The sequence below is a fragment of the Epinephelus fuscoguttatus genome, linkage group LG6, assembly GCF_011397635.1.
Source record: "Epinephelus fuscoguttatus linkage group LG6, E.fuscoguttatus.final_Chr_v1".
Taxonomy (NCBI): Eukaryota; Metazoa; Chordata; class Actinopteri; order Perciformes; family Serranidae; genus Epinephelus; species Epinephelus fuscoguttatus.
The window spans coordinates 465,290-479,390 of NC_064757.1; the positions used below are offsets into that span (position 1 = coordinate 465,290).

Consider the following 14,101-nt stretch of genomic DNA (forward strand, 5'->3'; position numbering starts at 1 on the left):
GGGACATTGGCTGAATATACACAGTGCTTTATTTCCATGGAATGGGCTTCCCAAGGACAAAGAATTGGGCCAGACGAAGACACTAGAAGTCCGTTTTTGGAAGCTTTTTATTTCTCATGGTGTCTAATCCTGCCATGCCACAGCACACAGTGTAGAAACAGACACATCTGCCACAAAGCATGGCTTTATATTGTCAGCAGTGCAGATAGATGAAAACACATCGCTTCTCTTGTATGAGCAGGTCTCACAGTGTAACAAGTGACAGAGTTATGCATTTAAAGTCTGAATCCTGAACCCCCTTGGGTGATTTTCTAATAAAAGTGAGCTTTTTGTATATAGGCAAACATTTCACAACACAAAAGGCCCCCATTCTGGAAATGAGCAGGCTGAATATAACACCGACCATTGAACAGGAAGCACCACAAACACTTGCCCAAATAATTAGGAGAATAAACACTTCACACTGTATCATTTCTTTTCCCACAGACCCTTTTCAGTGGTGTGATTTGGATGCAAAGTGGGTAATGGGCAATATGAATTCAAAACAGACAAAAAAGAATGAAAACACTCAATATCTTGTGAAACTGTTTGTTTAACTCTGCAGGTGTCACATCTGGAGGACTTCTTAACCTCATGGTATAACAATAATACTCGGACAATGACTGCAAGTTAACCGTTTATTCTTCTTCTGGTAACAACAACTAGAACAGCGCAGCGGCACACCGTAACTTCCGGTTAAACACATTTGTCATCATTATGGGAACCCTTAAAGGATAAATACACCACATTTCCTCCCCCCTTACAATAAATGTCCCATTTCGCATTAACTAAATATTACCACTTCCAGTTCCTCAAACAATTACATTAACTCTTGTCCAATAAACTCTTAATGTGTATATATATATATATATATACATATATATACACAGTATATTATTTTCATTTTTTTTTTTTTTTAACAAACCCAGGGGTGAGGGCGGACTACCTGACCTTACCCATGGGGATTAGTGCTGCACGATTAATCTAATCGCAATCGCAATCGTCAGGCTGTGCGATTACATAACCGCATAAAAGGCTGCGATTTAATGTAAATAAATGTTAACGTGTGTGCCTGTGAACATGACAACCTCTCCTGTAGTGCGTGGAGTTCGTTGACATTACGCCCACAAGCTATCCTGGTGTGTGCAGCACATATGGTCAGGTGACTGTCCGGCATGCAGCAGTGACCAACATAGATGCAGAAGAAGAGCATAAGCACAACCCTGAACAGGCTGAGTTGGTGGCGAAAAAAACGCAACATCTATTACATGGCAATACTTTGGATTCAGGTACGGCGACGTTGAACAGAAAGACGTGCTGTGTCACGTCCCATGGCAACACGACCACTCTATATTAACACTTGAGACAGCACAGAGAAAAGTAGGAAGCATGCACGCGAGAGAAAGCCGAGCCATGTAACGTTAAAGACAAAGAGACAACTGACAGCCACCTGAGCCTGATAAAACAACATCCAAGCACAGTTACGCAAACATTTGTAAGTGTCACGGGGAAATCACGGACTGTGTAACAAACTATATAATAACAAATGAAAAACTATTTTTGCCCAATTTTGCCCAGTTTCAGCCCACTTGACATGCTGCTGTGTTGTGCTATGGCGTGATGGAATTTGTCATTTACATGACAACGCCTGAATGCAACACAGGCTCGCTCCGCTGTGTGTACAGTGTTGTGCTGCGCTACTGTGCAAGCAGCATGTTTGACTGTGCTCAGTCTGTTGATGGTAATTTACACACTGTCTGTCCATAACAATGTCAACTATGTCAGGTCAGGTCAGTGCCCCCCCTAATATAATGTAGGGGAAACACTGAATCAGGCAAGAAGACTAATGATACCATTTTTTATCTTATTTTATTGTAATCGCAGTCGCAAACCGCGATATTGTCCACTCAAATCGCAATCGCACATTTTTATCAAATTGTGCAGCACTAATAGGGATTATTCTGCCCCTCTTGAATTGGGTTAGTCTCTAAACCTAGTCTATAAAGTCAAGCGATCAGGAGGCCGCCGCTGTCTTGCAGGGTATCGGCGGTCAGCTGGAATGAATCAGGAGCTGCAAACTCCGTTTTGGATGGGTGCAGGTTGACAAGCAGACAGATCAACAGACGGTGCAGCTGCATAGCTCTCATAAGACAGTTGGACGTTTTGTGTTGGTGTTTGCAACAGCTGATCGACGTGCCTTCTCAAGATGGTATCTGTGATAGTTTGAACTGTATAGGATAATGGCCCAGTCTGTGCAATAATAGTGGCAGTAATCCACTTCGGCCCACTACAGTAGTTCCTGGCCAACACAGATTCACCTGGAGTGAAGACTCTGACTTTTGTCTGTCCTCTTTGTTTGATCTGCTTCTTTTGCTGCTGTGAAACTGTGTCTTTCACTGATGTTGGCTTCAGGAGGTCAAAGTTAGTTTGCATCTCTTTTTGTAGCAACAGGCTGGCAGGTGAGACTTTAGTGGTTGCATGTGGTGTGTTGCGGTAGGTCAGCAAGAACCTGTGCAGCCGTTGGTGGAGTGTTCCCTGCCCTTGTGAAGCCTTTAATGCATGTTTCATGGTTTGCACAAACCTTTCAGCAAGGCCATTCATTGCAGGGTGATAAGGTGCTGACCGTATGTGCTGCACTCCATTTGCTTGCAAGAAGTTAGACATTTCCTGTGAAACAAATTGTGGCCCATTATCTGAGACCAGTTGAACAGGAGATCCAAAGCGGCTGAATATCTCCCCAGCTTCTCAACTGTTTTCTGAGTAGTAGTGGATCTCATGATAGCTACTTCAGGCCATTTACTGTGCACATCCACAGCGACCAGAAACATTCTGTCCTCAAAAGTGAAACAAATTGTGGCCCATTATCTGAGACCAGTTAAACAGGAGATCCAAAGCGGCTGAATATCTCCCCAGCTTCTCAACTGTTGTCTGAGTAGTAGTGGATCTCATGATAGCTACTTCAGGCCATTTAAAATTCGAAGCTTCGGCGTCTTTTTTTTTTCGTTTTTTTGGGGGAGGCCTTAAATGCAACACTAACCCCATCAATGAGCCACGAGCGCACTCAGAGCACTCAGTGCCGCTCTGAGTCTGGTGTCAGAGACACTTCTGATGTTCTGTTTGATTGTGCTGCAGTGTGCGCCGAGGGTTTTAATTTAAGGTGCTCACGCGAGGAATGTCCGCAGTCGATCAGGCTTCCATAATTGAGCACACTTCCGCGTTGTAGTGTCCTGTAATAAACACGACGAAACACTACATTACCCCCAATTCTTGCACGTTTCTGTCATGGCGATGTGAAAAATACATGCCAAGCAGTCTTTTGAGTGACACTAGTGCGCGGAGCGGAGTCCACGTGGTTGTAAAATCTGAGCTTTGTGCGCACAGGGCTTGTGGACCTCCGCAGAGTCAAAACCTCTGATCCCTAACATGTCCTTTGCTTTCTGAAAAGCCTCCTGACATGTTGCAGTCCATTTCCAGACCCTGTCCTGTCACAGTAAGTCATGCAATGGCTTAAGTAGTGATGCCAGGTTTGGAATGAAACGACTGTAGTAGTTAAGTAATCCAAGGAACAAACGTAGCTGGCTAACGTTCGGGGTGGTGGTGCATCCACAATTGCTGCAGTCTTGGATGGGTCTGTGTGCAAGCCCTTGGCATCTATGACATGCCCCAAGTATTAAACAGATGCCCGGTAGAATTCACATTTCTCCTTGCGAACCCTCAGTCTATATTCCTTTAATCTTTGCAGGGTGGCATCCAGGTTACAAAGGTGTTCCTCATCAGAGGGTCCAGTGCAGAGGATATCGTCCAGATAACACTGAACTCCTGGCAGTCCACTGAGGATTTGATCCATAGCACATTTAAAGAGTGCTGGCGCTGATGTGATACCAAATGGTAGCTGACGGTACTTAAAGAGGCCCTTGTGCGTGTTAATAGTAAGCAGTTCCTGTGACTCTTCATGCACATGCATTTGCAGGTAAGCTTGGCACAGATCTATCTTGCTGAACTTTTGCCTACCACTAAGTCCAGCAAAGAGATTGTCAATATGAGGGAGCGGGTACTGCTCTGCAGATAGCACAGGGTTCAGTGTTACCTTGAAATCTCCACAGGTGCGGACTCCTCCAACCTTCTTTATCACTGGGACTATAGGAGTACCCCATTCGCTGACAGTGACTTGCTTCAGAACCCTGTTCTTGACTAGGGCATCCAGATCAGCTTCCACTTTGGCTCTGATAGCCTATGGTGCCAGTCTGGCCTTCATAAACACCGGCTTACTGTCAGGCTTGACATATAGCTTAATGTTTTTCATGCTTTCAACCTCGCTGAGCTTTTCCAAAACATGAATTGCAGAACAAGAATTTCCTGTAAACTCTGAATGAAATGATAGAGGCTCTTGACCCAGTGTCAATCTGCATTTTCAGAGGGTGTCCTTCCAGCTCAGGTGTAGTCCAGTAGCCATCTGAGCCCTCATCCATGTTTAGTACTTTGAGAAAATTTACTCTCACCTCTTCCTCTGAAGAATCAGTTGTTGCTTTGCTGCCTTGTTCCACAGCATGAACATGCCTTTTTTCTTGTATTTTCCAGCATCTTTCTTTTTCCCAAACTGTGCTCTTTTTATTCCTACATGCACAGTCCACATGCCCTTTTTTCCCACAGTGCCGGCAGTGCATGTCCTTACACCAGCGTGTAGCTGCAAGATGTCCTGTTTGTCCACAACGAAAACACGGGTCTTGGCCACTCTTCCTGTCACCACTGACCTGGTGCACTTTACTTATTTCATGTAACTGCTGGGCTTCCTTTGACGCTATTTCCATAGTTACAGATATTAATCGCTTTTTCCAGTGTCAAATCACTCAGTCAGTAGTCTCTTCTGTGCAGCTTCATTTCTCAAACCACACACCATCCAGTCTCTCAAGGTGTCATTCATTGTCTCTCTGAATTTACAGTGTTCAGCCAATTTGCCTAATGCTGCTACAAACATAGTGACTGATTCGCCTTCCTCCTGGCTGCGTCTGTGAAACCTGAATCTCTGCTATTACCAGCGGTTTAGGCAAAAAATTGTGTGTCAGAGTATCCACTATTTCTTTAAATGTTTTAGCACCTCGCTTTGTTGGCTGCAGCAGGTTGCACAGGACGTTGAAAGTCTTGGGGCCCATTACATTCAGAAATGTGGGGACTATTTTGTCATCAGCAATCCCGTTTGCTGTGATGAAGTAGTCGAAGTAACAAGCCCACTGCTCCACACTGTCATCAAAGGGTCCGATATTACCAATAACTCCAGCCATGTCAGCTCCTGTTTATTTCCTGGTTTATTCCCTCGTGAACTAGTTGTGGAAATACACTCACATCAGTCTTTGCAGCCCGGTTAATCCTCCCTTCAGACTGTCGACTGGATTTTTTCCCTCCCCTTGTAGCCATTGCGCCCACAGTCCGTACGAGGCGTGCACCTGCAGCTGCAGGCTAACACTGCTAAGCTAGCTCAGGCAGCAACAGCTCCGGGAAAAACAAACAAAGCCTCCGTCGCGACACTTGACGTCCTCCGCACCGCGTAGATTCAGATGTCCTCGTCGCCAGTTTGTCATATCTGGAGGACTTCTTAACCTCACGGTATAACAATGATACTCGGACAACGACTGCAAGTTAACCGTTTTTTCTTCTTCCAGTAACAACATTTCTTTATTCTACATTACAGACATCAGCATTGCCACAACCAGGCAACCCAAAAGTAGTTATGTTAAATGGTTCAATGCCATGCAAGTTGCTGGTCTACCTATCAAAAGCAATTCCCAAAGACACTTCACCCTGTGGACTAGAGGGATCAAATCACCAACCCTGTGATAAGTGGATGATAATATCTGCTGCTGATACAGTGTACAGTCAGTGGCCAATTCATTAGGTACACCTGTACAATCTGATGCAGTCCAATAAAACAGTTCAAGGCTCATAATGTTCAGCTTCTGTTGACACTAATGAAAATGAGTGACTTTACTGATATGCTTATACGTGAGGTCATAGTTAAAGGTGGTGTTGCACTGGACTGCATTATAATTCATCGAGAGGTGTTTCTGTTTATGTACACATATATATTATATATTATATATTACACATTAGTGCTGATATAGAGTATAACATCAATATAAAGTATATAAAATTGAAAAAATTAAATTAATTAAATTAAAAATTAAATTAAATCACTGGGACTTGTAACAGTAAAATCACTCCACTCACAGGTGTTATAAATATAAATACAACCGTTAATTAACTGTCACACTCACTACATTTAACCAAACTGACACTATAGCGTTACACCAAGAAGATGGATATTTTCCAAATTACATATTTTCAAAATTACATTGGAATTAAATTATGAGTGGTCGTCAGGAGAGGACGAGGAAAGCCAGGACTCTTCTGTGCAGACCTCCAGATGTGTTTGTTTAACATCAGCCAACCTCGACAAACTGGAGAGGAGCAAAAATTAAGCAAACACGGTCAGGTAATATCAATGATCATCTGATGAGGTACTGATGAGGATGAGGGAGAGTGCAAGCTGAATCCGACCGTGCCAACATCCAGGTTTTCCAATGTTTCATCAGTTGCAGATCAATGTAAATACAAAGTAGCTTGTGAGTTCCTGGCGTGTGTGCTGTGTTGCCTGTCAACAGACCGGGGGAACTGTTTTTTTCCGCAGAGCTACATAACATACTTAAATAATTTATTTCATCACCTTTTGTTAACATTTCCTTACTCAGCATTGCTGTTTAAGCTGTTGTTGAACTGTTGTACTCAAGGTTGTGACGTTGTACTGTATATCATCACCGCTGTAATTGTCTGTAATTGACTGAATCACAGCCGTGACAATATACAGTACGACATCACTCCCTCTCGTGTGATATTGCTTAAATATATCTACATGAGGGGGTCAGAATATTAGAAACACCTCTGAATATAATGTAGCCCATTAGAACAATATCACAAAGTGTGACCTCAATTCTCCCCCTGCAGGCCTACCACCTGCAGAGGGATACGGAAGGGATCGATGCAGTGTGGATCGGGCAGCAGACCAAGGCGGGGGCCTTGGCGGTCCGATCCTCGGCTACGGAAGTTCCTCTTGGGACATGGAATGTCACCTCTCTGGCGGGGAAGGAGCCGGAGCTTGTGGAACCCAAGTCCTTGAGAGGGGCTGGACTCTCTCCTTTGCTGGAGTTGCTCCGGGTGAGAGGCGGAGGGCTGGGGTGGGCTTTCTGATAGCCCCCAGAGTCTCTGCCTGTATGTTGGGGTTCACCCCAGTAGAAGAAAGGGTTGCTTCCCTGCGTTTTCGGGTCGGGGAACAGGTCCTGACTGTTGTCTGCGCTTATGTGCCGAACAGCAGTTCAGAGTACCCGCCCTTTTTTGGAGTAACGAACACCATGTTCGAACATAAGGATGTCCATCGGTGCACGTGGCACCAGGACAGCCTAGGGCGCAGGTCAATGATTGACTTTGTAGTCGTATCATTTGACCTGCGGCCGTATGTTCTGGACACTCGGGTGAAGAGAGGAGCAGAGCTGTCAACTGATAACCACCTGGTGGTGAGTTGGATCAGATGGCAGGGGAGGACGCCGCGCAGACCTGGCAGGCCCAAATGAACAGTGAGGGTCTGCTGGGAACGCCTGGCAGAAGAACCGGTCAAGATGATCTTCAACTCCCACCTCAGGGAGAGCTTCGACCGCGTCCTGAAGGCGGAGGGGGACATTGAGTCCGAATGGGCCTTTTTCCGCTCTGCCATTGTCAAGGTGGCTGTTGTGAGCTGTGGCCGCAAGGGCGCTGGGGCCAGTCGCGGCGGTAATTCCCGAACCCGCTGATGGACACCAGAGGTGAGGGGAGCCGTCAGGCTGAAGAAGGAGGCCTACAGGGCATGGTTGGTCTGTGGGTCTCCGGAGGCAGCTGACGGGTACTGGTGGGCCAAGCGGAGTGCAGCAGCGGCAGTCGCAGAGGAAAAAACTTCTGTGAGTTCTGTGAGGCCATGGAGAAAGACTATCGATCTGCTCCAAAGAGGTTCTGGCAAACCGTCCGGCGCCTCAGGGGGGGAAGGCGGCAACTTGCTCACATTGTTTACAGGGGGGGCGGGGAGCTGGGGTCAACTGGGGACATTGTCGGGCGGTGGAAGGAATACTTTGAGGAGCTCCTCAATCCCACGTATTCTAGTGAGGAAACAGAGCTGGGGGTCTCGGGGGTGGGTCATCCAATTTCTGGGGCAGAGGTTGCCGTGATAGTGAAGCAACTCCATGGCAGCGGAGCCCCAGGGGTGGATGAGATTCGCCCTGGTTATCTGCATGGACATTGGGGGCAGTGCCTCTGGAGTGGCAGACCGGGGTGGTGTTCCCCATCTTCAAGAAAGGGGACCAGAGGGTGTGTTCCAACTACAGGGGGATCACACTTCTCAGCCTACCCGGTAAGGTCTACTCCAGGTTGCTGGAGAAGAGGGTCCGGTCGACAGTTGAACCTCAGACTGAGGAGGAGCAATGTGGTTTTCGTCCCGGACGCAGAACCGTGGACCAGCTCTTTACCCTCGGCAGGGTGCTGGAGGGGGCATGGGAGTCCGCCCAACCAGTCCACATGTGTTTTGTGGATTTGGAGAAGGCTTACAACCATGTCCCCAGGGGCATCCTGTGGGGGGTGCTCCAGGAGTACGGGGTTGGTGGCCCCTTGCTAGGGGCCATCCATCCCTGTACCGAAGGAGCATGAGTCTGGTTTTCGTGGCCGGCAGTAAGTCAGACCTGTTCCCGGTGAGAGTTGGACTTCGCCAAGGCTGCCCTTTGTCACCGGTTCTGTTCATAACTTTCATGGACAGAATTTCTAGGCACAGCTGAGTGGTGGAGGGTGTCAGGTTCGGTGAGGGGAGGATCTCGTCCCTGCTTTTTGCAGATGACGTGGTCCTCCTAGCTCCATCGAACAGTGACCTCCGGCTCTTGCTGGGATGGTTTGCAGCCGAGTGTGAAGCGACTGGGATGAGAATCAGCACCTCCAAGTCTGAGGCCATGGTCCTCGGCCAGAAAAGGGTGGATTGCCCACTCCGGGTGGGGGGGGAGGTCCTGCCTCAGGTGGAGGAGTTTAAGTATCTCGGGATCTTGTTCATGAGTGAGGGTAGGATGGAGTGGGAGACTGACAGGCGGATTGGGGCGGCGTCAGCAGTGATGCAGGTGCTTAACCGGTCCGTTGTGGTGAAAAAGGAGCTCAGCCAGAAAGCTAGGCTCTCAGGGGTCAATCTAGGGTCAATCTACATTCCAACCCTCACCTATTGTCACGAGCTCTGGGTAGTGACCAAAAGAACGAGATCGCAAGTACAAGCAGCCGGAAGAGATAGGGCGAGGAGCTCGGACATCCAGGAGGGACTCTGAGTAGAGCCGCTGCTCCTCCACATCGAGAGGAGCCAGTTGAGGTGGTTCGGGCATCTGGTAAGGATGCCTTCCGGACGCCTCCCTTGGGAGGTATTCCAGGGCATGTCCAACCGGGAGGAGACCTCGGGGCTGCCCCAGGACACGCTGGAGGGATTGCATCACCCGGCTGGCCTAGGAACGCTTCGGGGTTCCCTCGGAAGAGCTGAAGGAAGTGGCTGGGGAGAGGACTGTCTGGGCTTCTCTGCTGAGGCTGCTGCCCCCGTGACCCGGACCCGGATAAGCGGAGGACGACGAGTATGAGTACTAGGACGACGAGTACGAGTACGAGTGACCTCAATTCTAAAACTAACAGGCATTGGAAAAGTTGATGCAGTGGCAGAACAGTTGCACGAAACTGCAATAGACTGTAAAGGTTTGCCTACCACAGTGGCAACTGAGGTCTGTTTATATATATATATATATATATATATATATATATATATATATATATATGTATATATATATATGTGTATAATGTCATAATAGAATTGTATGTACAGCCATGATAACAGGACAAACTTCATCCGCTGCAAGACAATGAGATGTGGTTCTCATTCCTAGGTCATCAAATACTGATGCTTTGCCACGCCCCCTTGGCATCTCATACACACACACACACACACACACACACACACACACACACACACACACAAGGCTTCCCTTAGCATCTATATTTGACACACAGCTGTCCCCTGGGTGAAACATGTTGTAACACGTGGTTAACGCTGTCAAATGGCGTGGTTAGGTTCAGGCAACAAAACTTCTTGGTTAGGTTTACAAAAAAGAGTATGTTCTGGGGTAAAATAAGTATTTAAGGTGATGTAAATATGTAACATAAGTACGTCACGTATCTTCGTAAGTTACGTAATGGTAGTTTAAAAAAAAGCCTTGACCTTTGCGTTTACACATAACAGAAACTGCAGTCTAGGCATTGGTATTTGATGACCAGGAAATGAGAGTGGTCTTGAGAAAACTAGCTATTGGACTAAGATTATACAAACACTGGTGTTTGTGTCTTATTTTGCATGTTGATAGCAGTTTGTGTGTGTGTGTGTGTGTGTGTGTGTGTGTGTGTGTGTGTGTGTCTCTTGGATTCAGTACCTGTAATCTTGGCCTGCGTGTTGTCCTTGGGTCCTGGTGGGAAGAGCAGCTCTCTGTGCTCCCCTCCAGACAGAGGTCCATACTTGATGCGGTAGTTGTCAACCGGAGCTTGGCTGTTCCTCCACTCAACAGTGATGCTCTCGTCTGTCAGCTCCACCATCTGCAGGTCACTGGGGGCATCCAGGTCTATACAGAAATGGACTTTAGATCAAATGTAACCATACCCCAACCTACATTCAGCTGTAGCTGAAGTTGATACACAGCTCATTAAACTTGGCAATGATTAACAGTCAGTGGCTGTGCGCATTTGTTATCTGTGAGGGAGGTTGTAATATAACAAGTTCGGTTACTGAAAACACATAAAATTGTTATTTCAGTCTACCTGTGAGGAAAGACTCATAGACAGGAATGCTGGTCCGTTCTCCCCTCCTAGCCAATAGAGACACCTCGTACTGGGCATCAGGGGTGAGGCCTACCAGGTGGTACTGGGTGTCAGTGGAGGACAACTCTACCATGTTGCGATCAGCAGGGTTTGAGCTGGGCCCATAGGATACGCTGACTCCGTCCACCTCAGCCACAGGCTGGAACCAGGTCACGAGGGCTGTGGTGTCCGTCACGTCACGAACATCTACCTGGCTGGGGGCATCGATCACTGGAGAGGTAAGGGGTTACACAGCAAAGGCTGTTTAAGGACACTCGTTAGCAAAAAGACTTTAAAACTGAAACCGTATACATACAGTTGCAATCAAAATTATTCAACCCCCATTGCATATTAGGCTTATTGGCAAAATGTACAATTTTTCAGCTGTTTGCAATAAACAAAGTAGACAAGAACAGTTGAAATAGTTTATTAAAACTAATATTACCATGGTTTTTATCCAAATTCAACACAAAATGCTACTTTTAATTACTACTGCAGTCTATTATTAAATTATTCAACCCCCTGTCTCAAGCACACCTGATGCAACTAATCACAATTATTCAACCCCCTGTTTCAAGCACACATGGTGCAACTAATCAAGGGCTTCATTAATTCAGGTGTGCTTGAGACAGAACACATAAATACCTGGACTGGCTAGGGTTTTGTTGAGAGTGACATTTGATTGCATGTTAGAAATATGGCTAAGTCAAAAGAATTGTCCAAAAAGTTCAGAGAAGAAATCATTGCCTTGCACAAACAAGGACAAGGATACAAAACGATAGCAAAAGCTCTGAATGTTCCTAGAGATACAGTTGGAAGCATAGTTCGCAAGTTCAAAGTTAAAGGAACAGTGGCTACACTACCTGGACGTGGCAGAAAGAGTAAACTATCAGCGGCTGCCACCAGATTCAACTGGTCAAAAACCCTCGAGTGACTGCAAAACACCTGCAGCAAGACTTGGTGGCAGCAGGCACTGAGGTTTCAGTTTGTACAATAAAGCGCATACTAAACACTGAAGGGCTCCATGCCGGGACTCCAAGACGTACACCACTACTGACCCAAAAGCACAAGAAAAGTCGGCTCCAATATGCTCAAAACCATATAAATAAGCCACCGAAGTTTTGGAATTCTGTTCTGTGGAGCAATGAAACAAAACTGGAACTTTTCGGGCCTATGGAACAGCAGTATGTCTGGAGGAAGAAGAATGAAGCATATGCTGAAAAGAACACCCTGCCTACAGTGAAGCATGGTGGTGGCTCAGTGATGCTCTGGGGCTGCTTTGCTGCCTCTGGCACTGGAAACCTGCAGCGTGTGGAGGGCACGATGGATTCAGTCAAGTATCAGGAAATCCTAGGTAAAAACGTTGTGCCGTCTGTGAGGAAGCTGAAGCTTGGGCGTCATTGGACCTTCCAACAGGATAATGATCCCAAGCATACCTCAAAGTCCACCAAGGCTTGGTTTCAGAAGAAGAAATGGAAGACTCTAGAGTGGCCGTCACAGTCGACTGACTTGAACCCCATAGAAAATCTCTGGTGGAATTTGAAGAAGGCGGTTGCAAAACGCACACCCAAGAGTATTACTGAACTGGAGGCCATTGCCCATGAGGAATGGGCTAAGATTCCTCAGGAACGCTGTCTGAAGCTGGTGTCTGGCTATGCATCACGTCTGCAGCAGGTCATAACAGCAAAAGGGTGCTCTACTAAGTACTGAAGATGCTTGTCATGAAGGGGTTGAATAATTTTGAGACTGCAGTAGTCATTAAAAGTAGCATTTTGTGTTGAATTTGGATCAAAACCCTTGTAATATTAGTTTCATTGCACTACTTAAACAGTTCTTGTGTAATTTGTTTATTGCAAACAGCTGAGAAATTGTATATTTTGCCAATAAGCCTAATATGCAATGGGGGTTGAATAAATTTGATTGCAACTGTATATATATATATATATGTATATATATATATATATATGTACAGTACAGGCCAAAAGTTTGGACACACCTTCTCATTCAATGCGTTTTCTTTATTTTCATGACTATTTACATTGTAGATTCTCACTGAAGGCATCAAAACTATGAATGAACACATGTGGAGTTATGTACTTAACAAAAAAGGTGAAATAACTGAAAACATGTTTTATATTCTAGTTTCTTCAAAATAGCCACCCTTTGCTCTGATTACTGCTTTGCACACTCTTGGCATTCTCTCCATGAGCTTCAAGAGGTAGTCACCTGAAATGGTTTCCACTTCACAGGTGTGCCTTATCAGGGTTAATTAGTGGAATTTCTTGCTTTATCAATGGGGTTGGGACCATCAGTTGTGTTGGGCAGAAGTCAGGTTAATACACAGCCGACAGCCCTATTGGACAACTGTTAAAATTCATATTATGGCAAGAACCAATCAGCTAACTAAAGAAAAACGAGTGGCCATCATTACTTTAAGAAATGAAGGTCAGTCAGTCCGGAAAATTGCAAAAACTTTAAATGTGTCCCCAAGTGGAGTCGCAAAAACCATCAAGCGCTACAACGAAACTGGCACACATGAGGACCGACCCAGGAAAGGAAGACCAAGAGTCACCTCTGCTTCTGAGGATAAGTTCATCCGAGTCACCAGCCTCAGAAATGGCAAGTTAACAGCAGCTCAGATCAGAGACCAGATGAATGCCACACAGAGTTCTAGCAGCAGACCCATCTCTAGAACAACTGTTAAGAGGAGACTGCGCGAATCAGGCCTTCATGGTCAAATAGCTGCTAGGAAACCACTGCTAAGGAGAGGCAACAAGCAGAAGAGATTTGTTTGGGCCAAGAAACACAAGGAATGGACATTAGACCAGTGGAAATCTGTGCTTTGGTCTGATGAGTCCAAATTTGAGATCTTTGGTTCCAACCGCCGTGTCTTTGTGAGATGCAGAAAAGGTGAACGGATGGATTCCACATGCCTGGTTCCCACTGTGAAGCATGGAGGAGGAGGTGTGATGGTGTGGGTGTTTTGCTGGTGACACTGTTGGGGATTTATTCAAAATTGAAGGCACACTGAACCAGCATGGCTACCACAGCATCCTGCAGCGACATGCCATCCCATCCGGTTTGCGTTTATTTGGACGATCATTTATTTTTCAACAGGACAATGACCCCA

At 46.2% G+C, this 14,101-nt stretch overlaps 1 protein-coding gene across 4 annotated transcripts in view; it reads right to left on the bottom strand.

The window, feature by feature from the left end:
- Positions 1-14,101, bottom strand: part of tncb (tenascin Cb) — a 210,708-nt gene that overhangs the window by 126,003 nt on the left and 70,604 nt on the right. For all 4 annotated transcript variants that reach the window (XM_049578753.1, XM_049578756.1, XM_049578755.1 and 1 more), the window contains 2 exons: positions 10,933-11,202; positions 10,551-10,736 (listed from right to left, as the gene is read on the bottom strand). In XM_049578753.1, the coding sequence (XP_049434710.1) occupies positions 10,551-10,736; positions 10,933-11,202 (456 nt within the window). The remainder of the gene's footprint in view (positions 1-10,550; positions 10,737-10,932; positions 11,203-14,101) is intronic.